Here is a 19,669-nt window from a genome sequence, read left to right on the forward strand (position 1 = left end):
AACAGGTTTTTTTCCAGGGAGATCTATCTTGGATGGTATACTTATAATTCAGGAAACTATTCATTCGGCTTGCATAGACAAAGAAGCATGTATGTTTATGAAGCTAGACATACAAAAGGCTTATGATATGGTTAATTGGCAATTTCTACGCAAGGTCTTAGAAGCTTTTGGCTTTTCCCATCAATCGGTTAATCTCATTTTCAAGTTTATTTCCACCCCGAAGATTTCTATTCTTATTAATGGAATGCCCAAAGGTTTCTTTGAAATTTCCAAGGGTATTAGACAGGGAGATCCCTTATCTCTGTCTCTTTTCATCCTTATGGCTGAGGCCTTTGGTAAAGTTGTCTCCGATGCATATATGAGATGAAAGATTTCTAGAATCTTTGTTACCAGAAATCTCCCCAACATTACCCACGAACAATACGTAGATGATACCATTTTACCTGGCAAGAGCTCAGTTCAAGAAGCTTTGGGCTTTAAAATCATCTTACAATCTTATATGGATGCTTCAGGGCAAAAGGTAAATAAGGAAAAATATGATATTTTCTTCTTGAATACCTCCTCAGAGATGGAATCTCGAATATGTGGGATTATGGGATATAAAAAGGGATTGTTCCCTTGCAAGTACTTGGGTATTTCCCTCGATAAGAATTCAAAATATAGTAGAGTTTGGCAGGAGACGATTGGAAAGGTAGACAAGCAGATTGGAAACTGGAAAAACAAATGGCTCTCGAAGGTGGATAAGATTCCCAAGATTAGATTGGTCCTTTTGGCCATTCCAATCTTCCCTATGGCATGCCTGCCTCTATCCAACTAGATGTCCAAGCGATTTGAATCCAAACTTAAGAATTTTCTTTGGAAGGATAAAGAAGACAATAAGAAACTCGCCCTTATTAAATGGGACAATTTATGTAAACCAAAAGAATGTGGGGGTTTAGGGATCAAGAAGCCATAGTAGCAAAATGAGGCTTTGGGAGCAAAACTTGTTTGGAGGTTATATCAAGAACATGATCATAAATGGGCTAAGATCTTATATTATAAATGCCTGAACCCATCTGATCCAGAGTTGATATTCAGAATGAAAAATTAGCCTAAAGGATCAGAATGCTGGAATTTTATGTCAAAGTGTAGGAAAATTATTAGTAAATATCTTACTTGGGATGTGGTGGCAGGAGATAAAGCCTTGTTTTGGGAGGATTCGTAGGATGGACACCCCCCAATACGTACAAACATCCTCCACCATTGATTCTCTTAAAGTTATGCTAACATCTTTGTGGGGAAGTAAGGTCGAGGATTGCAAGATCAAGGAGGTTTCACATGGGGTTCTTCGATGGAGATGGTGCTCTTTGGATGGACTAGACCTTGATCCGGATTCAGCTGAAGCTTACTATAAGATTATTTCTAATAGAAACATTAAGCAATCTGAAAGGTCAGGTAGTCTTATTTGGGCTAGAGCAAAGGATGGAATTTATAATGTTAAACAAGGTTATAAGGCTATCATCCACTCGTAGCACTGGAATTCAGTAGAGATCCCTTTAAAGTTATGTTGGGATGTCATATGTCTCCCCAAGGTTGGCTTCTTCTTATGGCTAGTTCTTCAAAATAGAGTGTTGACTGGGGACAGATTGTTGAGATTTGGAATTGTTGGCCCCAATTGGTGTGTCATGTGTAATCATAGCAGTGAAGATGTAGATCATCTATTCCTCAATTGCCCTTTCACTCTTAATTGCTGGGAATGGCTCAGGACTCGTCTTGAATGGTCAACCCCTCTTCAAAACTCCCTTAAGGGGCTCCGTTGCTCTTGGCCCACGAATCTGGCTCGTGGGGTCTATTGCAAATTATGGAATATTTGTTTGTCCTTAGTAGTTTGGGAGTTATGGAAGGAAATAAACTGTCACATTTTTAAAGATCAGAAGCTGACTTTGGACAGATTCTTGCTCAAATTAGAAGCTTCAATAGTGGAAGTCTTAAACACTAATATCAGGAAACCTCCTCATGAAGAAGGCTCCTTCTCATTCTGCGATGGACTTATGAAAAAACACTAGTCTAGCATCCTCAACCCGCCTTTGGTATATTCAACTAGTAATAAGGAGGCAAGGGCTAAGTGTAAATGGACCCCTCCTCTGCCAAGATGGCATAAATTGAATTTTGGTCGTGCCACTAGAGGTAACCCAGGAGTAGCTGTTGTAGGTTGTATCATTAACGATGAGGATGGTCACTAGATAGCCCAGTTAGCCTCTCCTCTTCCTCCCACTTCTAATAACGTGGCAAAGCTAGAAGCGCTTGAGAAAGGTCTACAACTTTGTCATAAATTAGGACTACCCGGAGTCTTCATCGAAGGCAACTCTCAAGTTATCCTTAATGCTATTAGATAGAAAAAGACCCCTAATTGGGTCCTGAACTCAAAACTCCAAGAAGTGCTAATACTACTAGAAAATTTTGAGGAAGTCCATATTGGTCACATCTTTCGAGAAGGCAACTCGTTGGCGGATGGACTTGCTAACAGGGGTGTAGACAGAGAAACAATCATGATTTTTAATTAAGATTAACTTAGAAATGCTACAAACCACAATATTTGTCTATTAAAATAGTGTAAAGTTTTAAATACCTATTTATAAATATAGAAATCTGGTATTGAGTCCTATAAAATTTTAAGATTAGTTTAAAAATTCAACTAATATTTTTTTGTTTAATTTATATTTTAAAATCAAACTAATTTATAATCTAATATATAGAAGTTATATAAAATTATAATTAAATTCTTACAAAGACTTTAAAATTATTATATTAAATAGCAATTATTATTTTTCAAATAGTTTTAAAATTTAAATCTATAATGTTTTATATTAAAGCCCTATTATTTAACTTATCTAAACTCTTCATAATTATGTTTAATATAATTAAGTAACTAAAAACTTATTATATATATTTTAAAATCATTAATAATCAATTAATCAAAGATATAATATCATTCGTACATTTTATAATTAGTTCAATATATATATATATATATATATATATATATATATATATATATATATATATATGTACATATATATATACATATATGTACATATATATATACATATATGTATATCTATATATATACATATATGTATATCTATATATATACATATATATATATGTATATATATATGTATATATATGTATATATATGTATATATATGTATATATATGTATATATCTGTATATATATATATGTGTGTATATATATATTTATATGTATATATGTATATATATATTTATATGTATATATGTATATATATATGTATATATGTATTTATATGTATATATATGTATATTATATATATGTGTTTATATGTATATATATGTATATATATATACATATATATACATATATATATACATATACATATATATGCATATATATACATATACATATATATACATATATATACATACATATATATATACATACATACATACATACATACATACATACATATACATACATACATACATACATACATACATATACATACATACATACATACATACATACATACATATATACATACATACATATATATACATAGATACATATATATATACATATATATACATACATATATATATATATAATATAATATAATAATCAAATTCAAATCAAATAAAAATTATAAAATTTCTTTTATTAAAACAAAATAAAATTTAATAAATAATTTTATATAAATTAGAATAAAAGAGAACTAAAAATAATAAAGAATAAATATATAGACTTTTATGGAAATGCTAACTAAATTAATCATTCTTACAGTGCTTTAGATTCTCATCGAGGAATTAATTAAACTATTATACTCATTTTATGTATTACTATACAAATAGGTGAACATTTTAATCCTTTTTTGGACCTGTTCGCTGTTATCTTTTGCCTCCAGATCTTCGGTAGCAGTTTAGGATTTACTTCTAACGGTTTAAATATACCCTCTTAGAGTTTTGATTGCCTTCCATTATTACAAGATTGAGATAGGACTCCACAATCTCAGTTTGCAAATTTGAGCTATGAATTCATTATGGCCAGGTACGATATTGGGCAATATTCCCACATGTGAGGGGCGATGAGCAGCTGTAATGCCAATATGTGATTATGGTTGATTTTAAGCACTCATTTCAAATTAACAATGTACCTCCCTCGATTATAGTAGGAAGAAAAGCAAGAAGAAAGGGCCTCTGGTTTTAGGTCTTTCTTCTTCTGATTCCTTGGTAGGAGTTTTCATTCTATAGCCCCAAATTGACTAAGATGGAAACCAATATCCACGTATTCCATTCAACTGAAGCCTAAACCATGGCATTTTTAGGTAAAGTCAAACCTGAACGGTGGAGTCGACTATTGAGAACTTCATATGACATGATGTGATTTACAGTGATCAAAGCTTTGGGTGAAGAAGTCTTCGACTACTCAGCAACATGGAGGACCAATAGTTTTGTCATTGGTTCCTTCATTGGGATAATGGTTAGGGCAAAAATTGATAAGGATGATATTATAAGACTTTGCTTTGACATTTTCAACTCGGTTTAGCAGAAGGGATTGGAAAGAGCTGTACGCAACATAGATGACAAAATGCGAATTCCATTACCTGAGAAATATATGGGCCTTCGTCTGGGTGTTGTATACAATCCCTCATCATTAGGGAAAGCTTAGCCTTCTATAAGGAATGGCCCCGCATGGAGGCTAGTGTTAATTTCCTTTTACAATGGCGAGAGATTATTGCAGAGGAGAATAACGAATGGGTTCATAGTTATCTTAATTTGTTCAATTCATATGTGCAGTCGGGTGTGATTTTCGACAATCTAAAAGCCCTCAATTTTGGCATCCTCAAGTCGGAGAAGACAAGCAAAGCTAAAGCAATTTTTGGATTACCCCCGAATTCTTGTATGTATGGTTAAGAAATCCTATGATCTCATCTATGCTTAGTGTTTTGTATATATTGTGATTGAGTTGTCAATTAATGTCTCTCACTAATTAACGTATCCGTGCGATGCTCGATGACTAGTTTGCCTTTAAAAAGATATAGAATTTAATTCTAAATGTTGTAGGGGAAATTTGGCTATTGCTGGTAACCATAAATGTGGCAATCGAACGTTTCATCTCTCTGCATTATGTTCCAAAGCATGTAGTAATCTTTTCAGTGATGCAAATTTTGATGTGGTTTTACCTCTCCTAATCTCTGAGTTTGCTTTAGACTTGGGCTCTCTGCCTTGTCTCAAGTGTTAAAGTCTACTTGGCCCTTGATTATGTATTCTTTGTGGTCTTCCTTTTCCATTTCATGGGTATATATCAAATTGATGATAAGCTAAATTGATGTATTATTTACCTCGGGATTATTGTTTTGACTGTTGTTCTTCCTGTCGTGATTAGCTATTGTATATAGGCTTAAGATTTCATTATCCAGGAGTGTGTTTCTGACTTAAGACAAAAACATTTAATGTTGAAATTGTTCGATAAATCTGGGTACTAGGTGTGGTTCATGATTCGGGTTGGATGGATTTTATGAAAGATTTTATCCTCTATTGTCTTTGTATTTATCGTATTAGCAGATCCCTATTTTTCAGTTTTAGTTTGGGTTTAAAACTCTTAGCTTTTCTGAAGAAAGATTCTTTAGACAGGGATACTGTTGTAATCAAGTATTTGACTTTGGCCTCATTGTAGATTTGATGGAAGGAATCTTTTTTAGTCTTAATTTCCATGGGAATGCCCATGAGTACCTTTCTATAATTTTATGAGATCGGGGGTATGCCCTTATGAAAATGTAATAATATAGGACATAAGTCCCAAGCAAGACTGGAGGTTTTCTTCTCTGTTCTTTCCTACCAGTGCCCATTTGAACGGAGTAACGCTGTGTATCTTTTATTTTTTTTAAATAAAATAATTCAAGGCCTCAACTGTTTACTGATTTTATTTTATTTTATTTTTTAAAAAAAATCATAAAATTAAATTAAAATATATTCATTTTTATGTTATAAATAGTCTTTAATAAATTTATACTAATTATCAATCAAAATATATTAAATAATATACATATAAAAGTATATCCACATTAAACTAATTTTAATCAAAAATATCTAATCAAACTTTTATCTCATATAATTATTATTAAATAAAAAAGGAAAACATTCATTTAAATTTAAATACATGGTTAATCAGAATTTTGGATAGTATAGAAATGGCAAAAAACATTTACTCTAATGTGAATACATAGCCACCCCGAATTTTTAATATTAAGAATGAGACACTCTTTTTACACAACTATGTATCCTACCCTACATCTGTTAGAAGACGATCTCGATGCGGGGATTGTTTGCTTTAATTCTATTCCAATCCTCCCCGCCTTCTTTTAACCTCTCCTTCAACTCTTCACTTGCGCCCTCCTCCACCACTCTTATCCTCTTCACTCTCCTCAGCCGCTCCACTCCTTTGGGAACTCTCTTCACCTGCGGACAATTCTCTATATATAGCAATTCCAGACTTTGCATCGCCCCCTCTTCCAACGCCGGCAACTCCTCCAAAACAGGGAAGTTTTCAATCACCAGCTTAGCCAGCTTGGGGAATCCCCGACTCTCTCCGAACTCCTTTGGCAATTCTCTGCATTTTGAATCATCCCTCAAATACAAGAGTCGTAAGTTGGGCATCTTCTGGAGTGATGGATATTCACTGCAGTTAGTCAATACAAGGTCTGTCAGATATTCCATTGCACATATCCAACCAGGCACAGAGAAACGAGCAATTGAAAGTTCTTGAAGATCTTTCATAACTTTCATCTTCTCCGGGAATGCTGGAAGATTGGATTCTTCTATATTACCCTCCGCTGCAGGAAGGCCATTCTGTACTGTCAGAGTTCTCATCTTGACTAGACCGTCAAGAGCGCCATCTTCTATACTTCTCAATGCCCCTACATCTATTAAGCAAAAATATATTTCTCGGAGTTTGATCAAATTGCCGACATCTTTAACATTTAAGAATTCATTGTCTTCTGTATCCAGTGGGAAGCAAATTGATTTGAATGTCCTCAGACTCAGGAGCTGTGATATTCCTTTCGGCATATGATTCCTCCAAAGCTCATCTGAGCACCATCTTACATCGAGATAGGAAAGAGACTTGAGCTCTCCTATCCAATCAGGTACACGTTGCAGGCTTTTGCATTCAGAAACATCAAGGAACTGAAGACTCTTAAGTCTTCTCACACAATCTGGCACCTCCCTGATCTGTGTGTAAGATAAATTTAAAACCTTCAGAAGTTTCAACTTCCCGATGTATCTTGGCAATGTGGAGATGGCAGTGCAACTGAAGTCAATTATCCGAAGTGCTGTGGCATGGTCAAGCAAGTGTTCTGGGATTCTTGTTATGTTGGGATTATGAGAGAATGACAGCGTCCGGAGATATTGCTGACAAAGAAGAGGTCTTTGGGAAATGGCATTTGTATCTAAACCCCTTTTAGCTAATAGTAACCTGCGGCATCTTGTTTCTTTGGAAGGAAGCTCAAATTCACACTCGTGCTCCTTACATATGTTTACAGCCAAATCTCGCAACAGGTCATGTATAGAATGAGAACTATAAACTCTGTCTACTTCTAACAAGCATAAATTTTCCAGTTGATGGAAATAGCTTAACCCAATATCCCATTGTTCTCTGTCTTCTCCTTGTGGAATACATCCTTCCGCTATCCACAAATATATTATATAGTCATGGTATATAGCTTTGGGAACTTTAAAGTTAGTAAAAGAAAAATACGTGTCCTCAGGAATGAAAGACAAATAAGCAAAACAAGACTTCAGAGAGGGAGGAAGAGAGTCATAACTCAGCTTTAAAATCTTCATGATGGAGTCCTCTGTTTTCCCTATCTCTTTTAACTGGCTCACTTTTGACACCCAATCAGATTTGAGCGAAGACTTGGCCATGGATGCCGCAATTGTCTTTATGGCCAGTGGCAACCTCGCACATTCTTCTACAACTTGATGAGCCAACCCCTCCACCTCAGCAGGCGGCCTATTTTCTTCCCGATTAGGGAAGGCATACATGCAAAAAAGATCCCAACTTTCACCATTTGAGAGGTGTTGCATTTCATAGATGTGACCACTCGTGTTTTCAGCAACATGTCTACTTCTGGTGGACAGTACTATTTTACACTGCCTATTTCCGACTGTGGGAAGCCCAAGCCCTAATATCAAACCATCATGTACACTAGTCCATACGTCATCTAGAACAATTAAACAACTTTTTCCCTCTAATTTGTCATGTATCAACTGAGCTACTAGCTCATCGCTTATACCACCTTCTACTGGTAAACTGATTTGGAAGGCTAAATCACTTTGCAAACTTCTAAGAGAATAAGTTTGGGAAACAGAAATCCATGCAGAGCACTCATACCTATGTTTTGTTCTGTCATAGACGTGCCGAAGAAGGAATGTTTTCCCCAGCCCGCCCATACCAACGACAGCAACAAGTCCAACAGCAGGGTTCTCTAACAGTGCCAGAATCTCATCGACCTTGTAGTCAATAGCCACTGCTGGTGCATCTCTCTGCAAGATATCCCATCTTTGCAACTCTTCACTTCTTCTTGTAGAAGTACCTGACGTCGGGGGCTGACTTAGATGGGTTACATCGTGGAAAAGCTTGAGCCGCCGAGCCTCTTCGATGACAGATAGAATTCTATCTTTCAGCTCTTTAATCCTCTTCCCCATCTTATACTTGAAGACTAATTGATTACAATTGCAGACACATGATTGACAGGTACTTGTGTACAAATGCTGAACAGCACACTTATCAATTATATCTTCAGCATCAAAAGCAATATTCCTCACCTCTGCCAACCATTTTTTCTCAGGTTCAGAGTGCCCACTCTGCTCATCTGCAGCTTGTAGAGAAACAAATATCTGGCTGAGTTGCTTCTCCAGCCATTTAAAGTCACTTTTGAAGTTGAGCAGTAGAGATGCCTCATTCAACACTTTCTCTGCCGCGATCTCGCCAAGCTTTACCACCACACCATTGACAAAAGCAAGAGCAAGTCCAGATGCCATCTTGATAATTTGTTGCAAAGCCTGGACTTAGACAGTAGATTTGAGTGGCAAAGCAATTCAAAGTTTGGTTGAATGTGAGTATTACAGTCCTGCGACTCTCAAAATTTATAACAAAATGAGTCTTCCGGAGCATGAAAACGGTAAAGTTATTCGTGATACTTACTTGAGAATGGAGTGTACATCAATTATGCGATGCCCACTTGTTCTAAAGAGCAAATTCCCTTAGCTTTGGATTTCAAGAGGAAAGAATATCAGCACTTCAAAAATTATAAATCAATAAAAGAGATCTTGTCTCTTGCTTTGATAAAAGAAGAAAAAATAGCAGAGCTGGTGTGTAACTCACATTCCAAAGTTATGAAGCAGGAATAATTATTCGTTGCGTACTATGCACTCTCATATTTAATCTTGCTTTTGTTCCCCTCTAGCATCACTTCTCCATTACTTTGCTTCTTTTTGCCAAGCATTTGGTTTTATCTTTAATAGAACAGTTGTACGATACAAGATTGTGTGTGGAAAACCAATAACTGCTAATATTCTTTGTTATTTTCCACAAATAACTGTTATTCTTTTCTTTGTAACTTTGCCTTGGTTCAATATAAAAAAAGATTCTGTGTGGAGAACATGTTTGTTGTTTTACTTCGCCCGTTCAAAGTTGAGCTGAGGGGTTGGGGAAAACTCATAGAGGATGGGGTCTGAAAGCACTCGTACGAAGAACAAAAGTATAGTTTGATTGATAGGTTAATGACACCCACATTTGATAAAGAGAGTCTGGATTTCAGTTTTTAGTTCATGGATCATTTGTATGGCAGACTTTCAAAATACTTTGAAATATTTATGCTTCAACAAATACAACCGTGGAAAAAAAAAATGTGTATATTTTATACTGTTTTACGTAATATGTACGCTTTTTTAAGGTGATTATGAATTTAACTTACATTAGGATAAAGTGTGAAATGATGATTGATTTTCTTTTTCTTTTTTTTATATAATAATTCAGTATTGTTTTAAGATTGTTTATTTTAGTTAAAGATGTTATTATTTATTCATTTAATTTTATTATTCTATTAATTTAATCTATCATGATAAAGAATTAATTTTTTTTCAAAAAATATAATTCACAATTTGTTTTATTTAATAAAATTCTATAAATAATTTTTTTCATTAATATGAAAAATGAAAAAAATTCATTTTTTTAAAAATATATTTGAGTTATATCAAATCAATTCTTTAGTAGTGTCACAATATTAGTTTATAAATTTAATAAATCAAAACAACTATATAATCATATCAAATAGCTTATTTCTTCCCCATTTCAAATAATTAAGACTCCAATTTAAATTTTAAATTATGGAATTTGAAATGTCTTATGGTATTAGTAACCTTTTTAGACATATAAGTTATTCAAAAATCCAATTCATTTTTTATCAAAATTAATTTTGTCTAGCTTTGAGGAGAGATTTAAAATTTGCTTATAAAAAGAGTTAAGAAAAAAGTAAATTTTATAGAGAGAAAAAAAAGACTTATGAAGAAATATAATATTAATAAATATTATTTGATATTTTTTAATTTTATATTATTATTATTATTATCTATTTAAACATATGTGATACCTAATTAAATAAAATTTAATTCTTATTATTAGATACCAAGTATTAAGTAATATAATTTATATTATAAAAAACCAAGTAATATTCAATACAAATTTTGATAATTTGACAACTCTCATATTTAATATTTAATTTTAAAGTATCTTTTTAATAATATAAAGTATTATTTGTAAAGTAAAAATTTTGCACTCAAAGAAAGTCATAATTATTTCGCGAAAAATGTGAAAACGCAAAGGTGAATGGAGAGGTCAAGGGTTTGCTCCGCGAAGCCAAGGTAGGCAATTGGGTAAGTCCTCGATTCCTGGGATCCATTCGGCTCCTCAAGATCATCGCAATCTGTCTCTGTTGCTGGTAGATAAATATGCAAACATGGAAGTAACAATCTCCCTTCTCTGATTTGGATATGGATCATCTCGCTTCAACGAAAGGGGCTAGGGTTTTAGTTGCTGCCATGGCTAGAAACCTCATGCTTATTAGCCTCCAAACAATATCCCTCACAAACGACACAAGATTGATAACTTTATGATTCCTTAACAGAGAAATCCTTCAGATCCCGGGAGAGGATTAGCAAGAAATAAAAAACTACGGGTAATTTCTAACCAAATCCTGTCAGTAGTATCTGGTGCCAATTCTATCCCATTTGGTTATGGAGTAAATAACCCTTCTTCAAAAATTTCTCAACAAAAGAGTCACTTTAGAAATCCTAGGGTTCCAATTCTCAAAACTCGCTCGATAGACTCCCTTCAACAAACCCCACTATGGCCAGATCTTCAAACCATGGTCATTAGCAACCCTCACTTGGATGGGATGTGGAATCTCTACAATTCTCAGGGTATTATTGTGAAATGGAGTGAAAACAATATTTTACTATCCAATTTTTTGTTCGCGTGATCTCAATCTTCGAAGACCAGGTAAGTAATACTAACCTTTTCAATAACACTCTCTTTATTAAATGCAATAATGTTCGACTTAACAAAAATTTGTTATTCAAAAGTTCATTCTTTTTAGAAGGTCAATTTGTTAAATTCTTTGATTGGAAACCAAATTTTAACCCCCAAGCCCTAAACTCCCAAATTATTCTGAAATGGGTTTCCTTTCAAAATTTCCATGTTGAACTTATTGATGGAGGTATTCTTTGTCAGATTAGGGACTCCCTTGGGGGTTTCAGAGGTTTTTTGGAGAACTATGTGGCATCCACAAAGGTTAAAATACTAGTTGACCTTAAGATCGAAGAAACATCTTTGAAACCCTTAAGAATCATTACAAACCACTCCATTTATTATGTAAGGCCTAAGATTTTCACGGTTGTTTGTGATGGAAACCTACAATGGCTCATGTCTAAGGAAAACCCGAAGGAGTCATTTCTAAAAATCAATTTATTAGGTAAGTGCTGGAAAAAAGTCAGTCGACTTATTCCAACAAAGGTTCCTCTTATCAACTCTCCACCATATACCATTACTCAAACTACATTTTCTATCATCAATGCTTCTAGGAAGGAAATTGAGAATCATGTGAAGGCTAGGATCATTTTGAAGGGTTCCCTCTCTCATCCATCTTTAAACATCACCTTCGACCCCAATGTAGGAGGCTTTATTATCATGGAAATCCCATCCTTCAATGGGGGAAATATGAATGCATGTCTCTCGCAAGTTTCTCTAGATAATAGGGACCCAGATAAGAAAATAGAGAAAATAAATTATGACCCTTCAATGCTAAAAACTAGCATGGACCTTTGACATTCCTCCCCCTCTCTTGATATGAGAGGGAATAAGTTCTTTAATCTTGCTCCGGATAGCTCTCCTATTCTTCGCAGTCCTTGCTTAAGACATGAAGTAATATCTTCTCCTATAACAAGGGAGGAGGATGCTTTATCCTTAGATAGTATTGGCTCCTACACCTCAAGGATGGGTGAGGAGGAAAAAGAGGCCTATTGCACCTATTTAACTTTAAACAATTTATCAATATGTGCACTGAGGAGGCAGTCCAAGAAGGCCTAACAACTAAGAAAGAAAAAGTTATTAATAAACTGTCGAAACTAGGAGGAGGTGGATAATACCCATGAAGTGTTGGTCTAAGATTGGTTTTGACAATTGAGTTTTAACACACTTAAGAAATTTCCAAGTTGATGCCAAGTATGATATAGATGCTGAGCTATAGTATGTGTCGAGCCAAAAATTCAATAGGTGTTGAGCTATTCATATGTCGAGCAGATAGGCAATGCCGAGCAAGTTTCAACTGCTGAGTGACAATAGATACTGAATCACTATATGTGCTGAGTGAACTATAGGTGTTGAGCAAGACAGAGTAAAGTATAGGTGCCAAGAAAGATAGAATTCCTATATGTGTCGAGCACCACTAATCAACATGCATCGAGCATCAGCAATCAGTAAGTGTCGAGTGACATTGTATTGTCATATGAGTCTGTGCCTTCACAAACTCAGAGGTAAATCATGTTGCATCATAGCTAATTGATAGATTTTGAATTCTAAAAGATAAAATCGAATCTTTTGAATTCCCTATGTATTCTGCATGCAACCAATGAAAAAAAGTGTAATGTTAAAGAGGCAAATTGGATGAATCTCAGCCATAGATTCATACCTAAGCCTAAGTCATGAAAACTTTTTAAGAAGGACAAAGCCTCGTAATTCAGTTGTTGAATCTAGAAGAGAGAAGGGTGGAATTGAGCGAAGAGTATAAGAGTAAAAGGTGACTTAGTGAAACAGGGGAATTGACAAATCAGTTAAGAAGAACCAAGCATCGACACTTCAAACAGAGACATATCAGATCAGCAAGGATTAGATTAGAAGGGATTGAACATCGATCTGAAATCAACAATAGAATGTTGTAAGTAATCAAGTCAAACATTCTACTATACTTTCTAACCATTGTATTAGGAGAATGAAAATCCTATGATGATAGGTTGGTTTAACAGCCATATTGTAAATCATTTAACAGGGTGACATTCCAAGTGAATGTTTGTAAAATCCTTTAGACATGTGCACTTCTAACAAGGTGTTGAGCATTTAATAGGGTAGGCCTCTCATAGGGAAAACCATTGATGATGGTCAAAACATTGTAACCATAATCAGTTACATATTGCTGCAGTGATTAGTTGTGGGTGTCATCCCCACCCTAGTTTTACATTCTCATTTTGGAGGGTTTCTAGGTGATCAAATCTTGTGTTATCTTTTTTCATGCATGTCTTTACTTTCATTTTTATTAGATATGTTACATGCATGTATTAATTTTAGTTGAAAGTTTTAGAGGTTAAAGTTTGTTACTTTTGGTTCACCCCCCCTCTCAGAAGTAAATCTTCCCACTTGTAAATTCCAACAATTAGTGTTAGAGCATTAGTTCTTACAACGAGAAGCCTTACAACTTGAAGAGAAGATCTAGAAATGGAAGTCTACAAACTTAGGAAGATCATAGATAACCAGAATATTGAAATACATCTCATTCTACATTCTCTAGAAGAAGCTAGGGAAGAGTTGAGGAAATCCCTAAAAACAAAAAGAGAGATTGCCATAGCTGAAAATGATACATAGTACAAGGAGATTAACACCTCAAAAGTGTTTGCCAATGGAGATTCCAAGGAGTTTGATGCAGCAATAGCAGACCTAATGGAGAAGAATAGAGCTGAAGCAAAAGAAATCAAATCTCTCAAGATTGAGCAAGAATCACAAGCCATGATGCTTTGTGAAGTGACTGAACAAAAGAAGAGAGTCATTGAAGATAAGGCTATGATAGAAGACGACAAGAGAAATCTTGCTAATAGACTAGAGGAAAAGTCAATTGAGCTTACAAGAGTTTCCAACATGCAGCTAGACACCCTAAGCCAAATCATGAATGCCCATCATGAACTAAATGTTAAGGACATTGAGATCTCCACACTGAAGATGCAAAATGAACAACTGCAAAATGAATTGAGAAGAGAGAAGGAGATTGCAAAAATATTCAACAAACCTAATCAAGCTATCAAGTACTTTGAACGGCTACTAAAATCACCAAGATCCAACAATGACACTTTAGGACTAGGATACACCAGCACTGAAGAAGGAGAGTCATCTAAGACTACAGAAGAAAGAAGTGACAAAGGTAAGAACACTAAACCCACTTGTCATTTATGTGGTAAAAAAGGACATACCTCTAATGTATGGAGAAGCAAGAATGCTAATCATCATGACAAACCTAAGAACATGGGTCAATGTCACAAGTGCAATAAGCAAGGTCATTAGGCACATGACTATAGGACTAGAACCATAAGGAAACCAAGATTTGAAAGTCACTACTACAATTGCAAGAAGTATGGACATAGAGCCTTTGAATGTAGATCAAAGCCTATGTGTTCACCAAATCATCTAGTAAAGACAACTAGTCATGGACATCACTACAATTGGGACTACAACACTAGGCAGAGCTGTCACTATTGTCCAGAATATGGACACATTCCTCAGAACTACATAAGGACACACTTCAGTGGCAACTACAATAGGTGGTTAAGTCAAACCACTTGTTTCAGCTATCTAAGGATAGGAAACATCAGCAAGTATTGCACAACTAGGTCAAAGGCACCCAATTTTGAGTTCAACAAAGGAAAAGGAAAAGTTGATGTTGAACACATCAAAGGAGAGATGAATAGGACATGGAAGAGAAGAGATGGATGCAGCACATCTAATGGAGGGATCACTTCACCTAAAAGGTCAAGTGGTCACACTTCATCCAACTAAGCAAAAGAAGGTGTGTGGGACTGATATTTAAGTGCTTTATCACACATCAGTTCCAAGACTAAGTCAGTATTGAAAAGGATAGATCGGCATGAACTAAGATGCAAAGTTAAAACTTCAAAATTTTCATAGTGTTGCCAAGTAAGGAAGGTTGTCTTTAGGTGCCGAGTAAAGTCTTAGTATCTGTCGAGTTACTAGTGAATGTCGAGTGAAGGGAAATTCCTATTGAAGCCGAGTAAGTGAAACTCCATTGTATGCCAAGTGTTGGAACGTTAGTGGAAGTCGAGTAAAGTAGAATTGCTTAAGGAGCTGAGTGGACAGTTGTATAAGGACTAAGCATTAAATGCTATGAAATAAGGGTATAAGGCCGAGTTTTTGCTCATTTTCACCATTGCGAGCATAGAGCAAGAGCAAGAATAGCACAGAAAGGATTCCCAAGTAGAGTTTGATGGATTTACAAAGACTCCAACACAAATTCAGCATTGTTTCATCAATTTCAAGGTATTTATACTTGTGTCAAGCTACATAGTTAAACTATGTCTTCATGTTGAAACCCTAGATTATAGAAATGGCCTCTAGCTCTAGGCAACCTTGGGAAAAGGAGTCATTTGAGGTTCAGTTAGTGAGTAATGAAGTTAAGAAACCCGAATTTATACCAATCCTTGAGGTTGCATACAAGAATGACCCTGTCAAAGCTTTGTCAATTATTCCTCCAAATTTTGTAATGGTTCAAGATGTAAGAAGATGTTACAATTGCAAGATTGGTGCTATTGGAGTCATGGAAATTAGGGGATCATATAAAAAACTATGTGAGAATGGAGTTTTGAAGGAGGAGTTTCAAATCGTTGAAAAGAAGAGCTTAATTTGTGCCTTAGAATTTCCTACAATAGTTAAGACAGAATGGATCAGAATTGTATTGAGTAGGATACATGATGGATGTTTGTGGTTAGAGGATGGGCCAGTCAAAATATCAAAGAGAATTATTCATAGGGTAACTAGGTATCCAACCCTAGAATGGCCTAAAACCCTAAGGAGTGATTTCAAAGAAGCAATAGAAAAGAACATAGGGGCCAAGTGGAATAAAAGAGGGATGATCATAGGCACAATTAAGGATCCTCTTGTTGATTTTTTTGTTAGAGTTATTTCCCACAAATTTTACCAATCTAGTAGACTCAACAATGTTCCCTGTATTGCAGTAGATGTTGGGTATAAAATTTTTAAGAAGGATCATACTTATGATCTAGTTGAACTACAATTACAATAGATTATGGAGAACCTAGGAGCTATAAGGAGATCCAAGAGTGCTCAATGCAAATTTGGATCAATTTTGATATGTTTATTCTTCTATGTACAAAATGGGTTCCCTTCTTTTGGTAAGGTCAATTGGAAAACCAATAGGTCAGTGGCTGTGTAGGTGAATGAATATATTGAACAGATGGGTGTAAACTTTGAAACCATTATGACCAATTACTTTGAGGACTTCAAAAAGTTGATGAAATAGAGACTTAGAATACCAGTCTCTCTTGTTGACCAGCATATGAATGACATTTGTTTCTTGGTTGATATTGATTTCACTTATATCCAAGAAGCAATACCAAGGGTAAGATGGCCTAGGCCACTTGGATATGAGATAAATATTGATGAGGCATTTGCAGCAATCACAACATTGCTAGCAAAAGACATTGATAAGAGTGCAAAGCCTTTTGGAACTTTTGATGTAGTGAAGTCAAAAGTTGAGATGGAATCGAAAACTGCCTCGACCATCAAGAAAAAGGATAGACTGGTGAAAAAGCTCAAAGCCAGATTTAGAGAAGGGGTTGTAGAGGTAGAAGAAGAAGAACAAGAGGAACAAGGGCAAGGGCCACTAGCACTAACACAAGGCATGGGTGAAGATTCTGAAAAAGTAGAAGGTTTCAAGGAGGAGGAAACCAAGGAAGAACCTAAGGCAAAGGAAAAGAAGAGAAAGGCACAGAAACAACTTGCATCTCATCCCAAAGGCAAAAGAAAACAAAGCCAAGCCCAAAAAGACCTACCACAAGGGTAGATACAAGAGATACAACAAAGGTGGCCAAGGAACAAGAAAAGAAGAAGGCCACAGAATAGGGAGGTCCAGCAAAGAAAAAGCTAAGAAGAAAGTATGAGGCACCTCTTGAATTAGATGAGGAGAGAACTAAATCAGATGACAATAGCCAGTTTAGAGTGGTAAGTCACACCACTAAGTCTAATTTAGAGAATATATGTGACAACATTAGAGACAATGCAGACCTGTCATGATTAAAAGGCATTAATTTTAATAAGTTAAGCAGAGGGGAACAAAACATGGTGGAAGAATCAATATACACCATGATGGCTAAATTCAAGAATTCTCCACTTGAACTAGACAATACTATGCCTAAGGAGTTATATTCAATTGTAAAAATAAATGGCATTATTGCCTAAATATGGGAAAAGAAATAAGAGAGTCAACATTGGCTCACGTTATGCTTGAACTTACAAAGGGGCAAATAAGCAAAGCAAATAAGAAGCATGGGAGAAAATTTGCACCCAAGTATAGAGCCTTCAATATACTACAGAATAATATTGAAGATGTTGTAAAGAAGTCCACTCTTATGTGGAAGGTAATTTATAGCCTCACAATAGTGAAGGAAGGTGAAGAAGATCCCTTTGAGGGAAGAAATGATGGAGATGATGAAGAGGAAAATGAAAAGGAAGATGAAGGAGAAAAGGATAAAGCAGATGTTACAGTGGAAAAGGAGACACAAAAGGGTGATATGGCAACTGTTGAACAATAGCAGACAGATCAAAGTGTGCAAGACACACAATTTCCTCCACCAAGTCCTCCACATGTAATTTCCACACCTACAGAGACAGTGATAGTACAAGATGTTCCTGACACTTTTGGTCAGAACATAAACCCACTAACTGTAGAGGACCTTAAAAAGATCCTTCACCAGACTACTCTACAATCATAGTTATGTACAAATCCAGTCTTGGTGAGTGTGGAGGAACTATAAAAGGCTATAGCTGAGATCATAAAGGAGAAGGTGAATCCACAAGAACCACCTTCTCATATCGAAATGGCTACAAGTGAAAAACCATAAGAGCAAACTGCACAAGACACATTTGCTAGGGTTGACTCCACAATACCATATACTACTACTATCGAGCAACAAATAAAGGATCAAATAGGACAAATGGATACCTCTGTTCCTATAGCACAAGGACAAGGTGCACCAACTTAGATCACAATTATAGATCAAGGCAGAATAGAAGAGGAGGAGACCCCTAAGGAGAAAGAACAAGAGGTAATACAAACTTTGATAAACTTGCCTACAACAGGGATCCCTATAGGAACAACACAATAGCCAAGCACTGATGCAGTGCCACTTCAAATATCAGCACCAAGCTCGAGCACTACAAGGGTTACAAGGGTACCTCACTATCGAGACCCTGCTCTTGATGAAGAGATAGTCATTCCTAGGTATGACTATAAAACTATGAATATAGACTAGATTAATGAAGTGCAAGAGGCACTAGAGAAGAAGAAGAAACAAGATATACTTAGACATGAGTATTAAAAAAGGCAAGCTTTGATAGAGATTAAAGATTCTTTTTGGATGCATTCAGCTTGCAAGTACCTAATGAAACCAAGCCAATCATGAAGCAACTAGCCAATATAGTGGACTAGGTACAAAACGAAGACCTAGACACAAACACAAAATTATTAGAATGGTCTGAAAAGAAATTATTTTAGATGAAGGTAAATGAAAGAATATCCAGTGAAATAGAACTCTCTCAGGTGGAGCTAGTGAAAAATATTGAAAATTTAAAAGTAGTACTTGAGAATATATTCTCATTGTACTCAAAGTTGTGTGATCCATCACTGTTCATACAAGAGACTAGCCAGTAGATTATGAGCTTTGAGAGGAATCTAAAAATATCAAGCATGCAATTACCCAACGATCTAGCTTAGAGTGAGAAGCATTTTTTCTACTACACTTCACACTCAAAAGGAACTAGTTGTGCTCACAGCATATGAGGCTAACATAAAGGGCAAATTGATCCAAATACAATCTGCCATCACCCTTCACATGGAAGTTTTGTAGAAGGAACTAGCCTATGCAGAGAATGTTTTGAAGAAAGACCCCAATCTTTCAACACTAGAAGGCCTAGTTCACCTTGCAGCTAAGATAGCCATCTAGCTTAAAGCATTGGAGATTGCACTAGACAATTGGGATGATCCTCTCAAGATCATAATGGAGGTAAATAAATCCTTTTTGG

The 19,669-nt window shown here is 35.4% G+C and overlaps 1 protein-coding gene across 1 annotated transcript; it reads right to left on the minus strand.

The window, feature by feature from the left end:
• Window positions 1-6,219: 6,219 nt before the first annotated feature.
• Window positions 6,220-9,130, minus strand: LOC149560531 (putative disease resistance protein RGA3). The gene has a single exon (XM_089824716.1). It carries the CDS (start codon window positions 9,055-9,057, stop codon window positions 6,313-6,315), a length of 2,745 nt encoding a protein of 914 aa, XP_089680842.1. The 5' UTR covers window positions 9,058-9,130; the 3' UTR covers window positions 6,220-6,312.
• Between the last annotated feature and the right edge of the window lie 10,539 nt (window positions 9,131-19,669).

The sequence above is a fragment of the Cupressus sempervirens genome, chromosome 4, assembly GCF_028749045.1.
Source record: "Cupressus sempervirens isolate cs-2001-9-10 chromosome 4, ASM2874904v1, whole genome shotgun sequence".
NCBI lineage: Eukaryota > Viridiplantae > Streptophyta > Pinopsida > Cupressales > Cupressaceae > Cupressus > Cupressus sempervirens.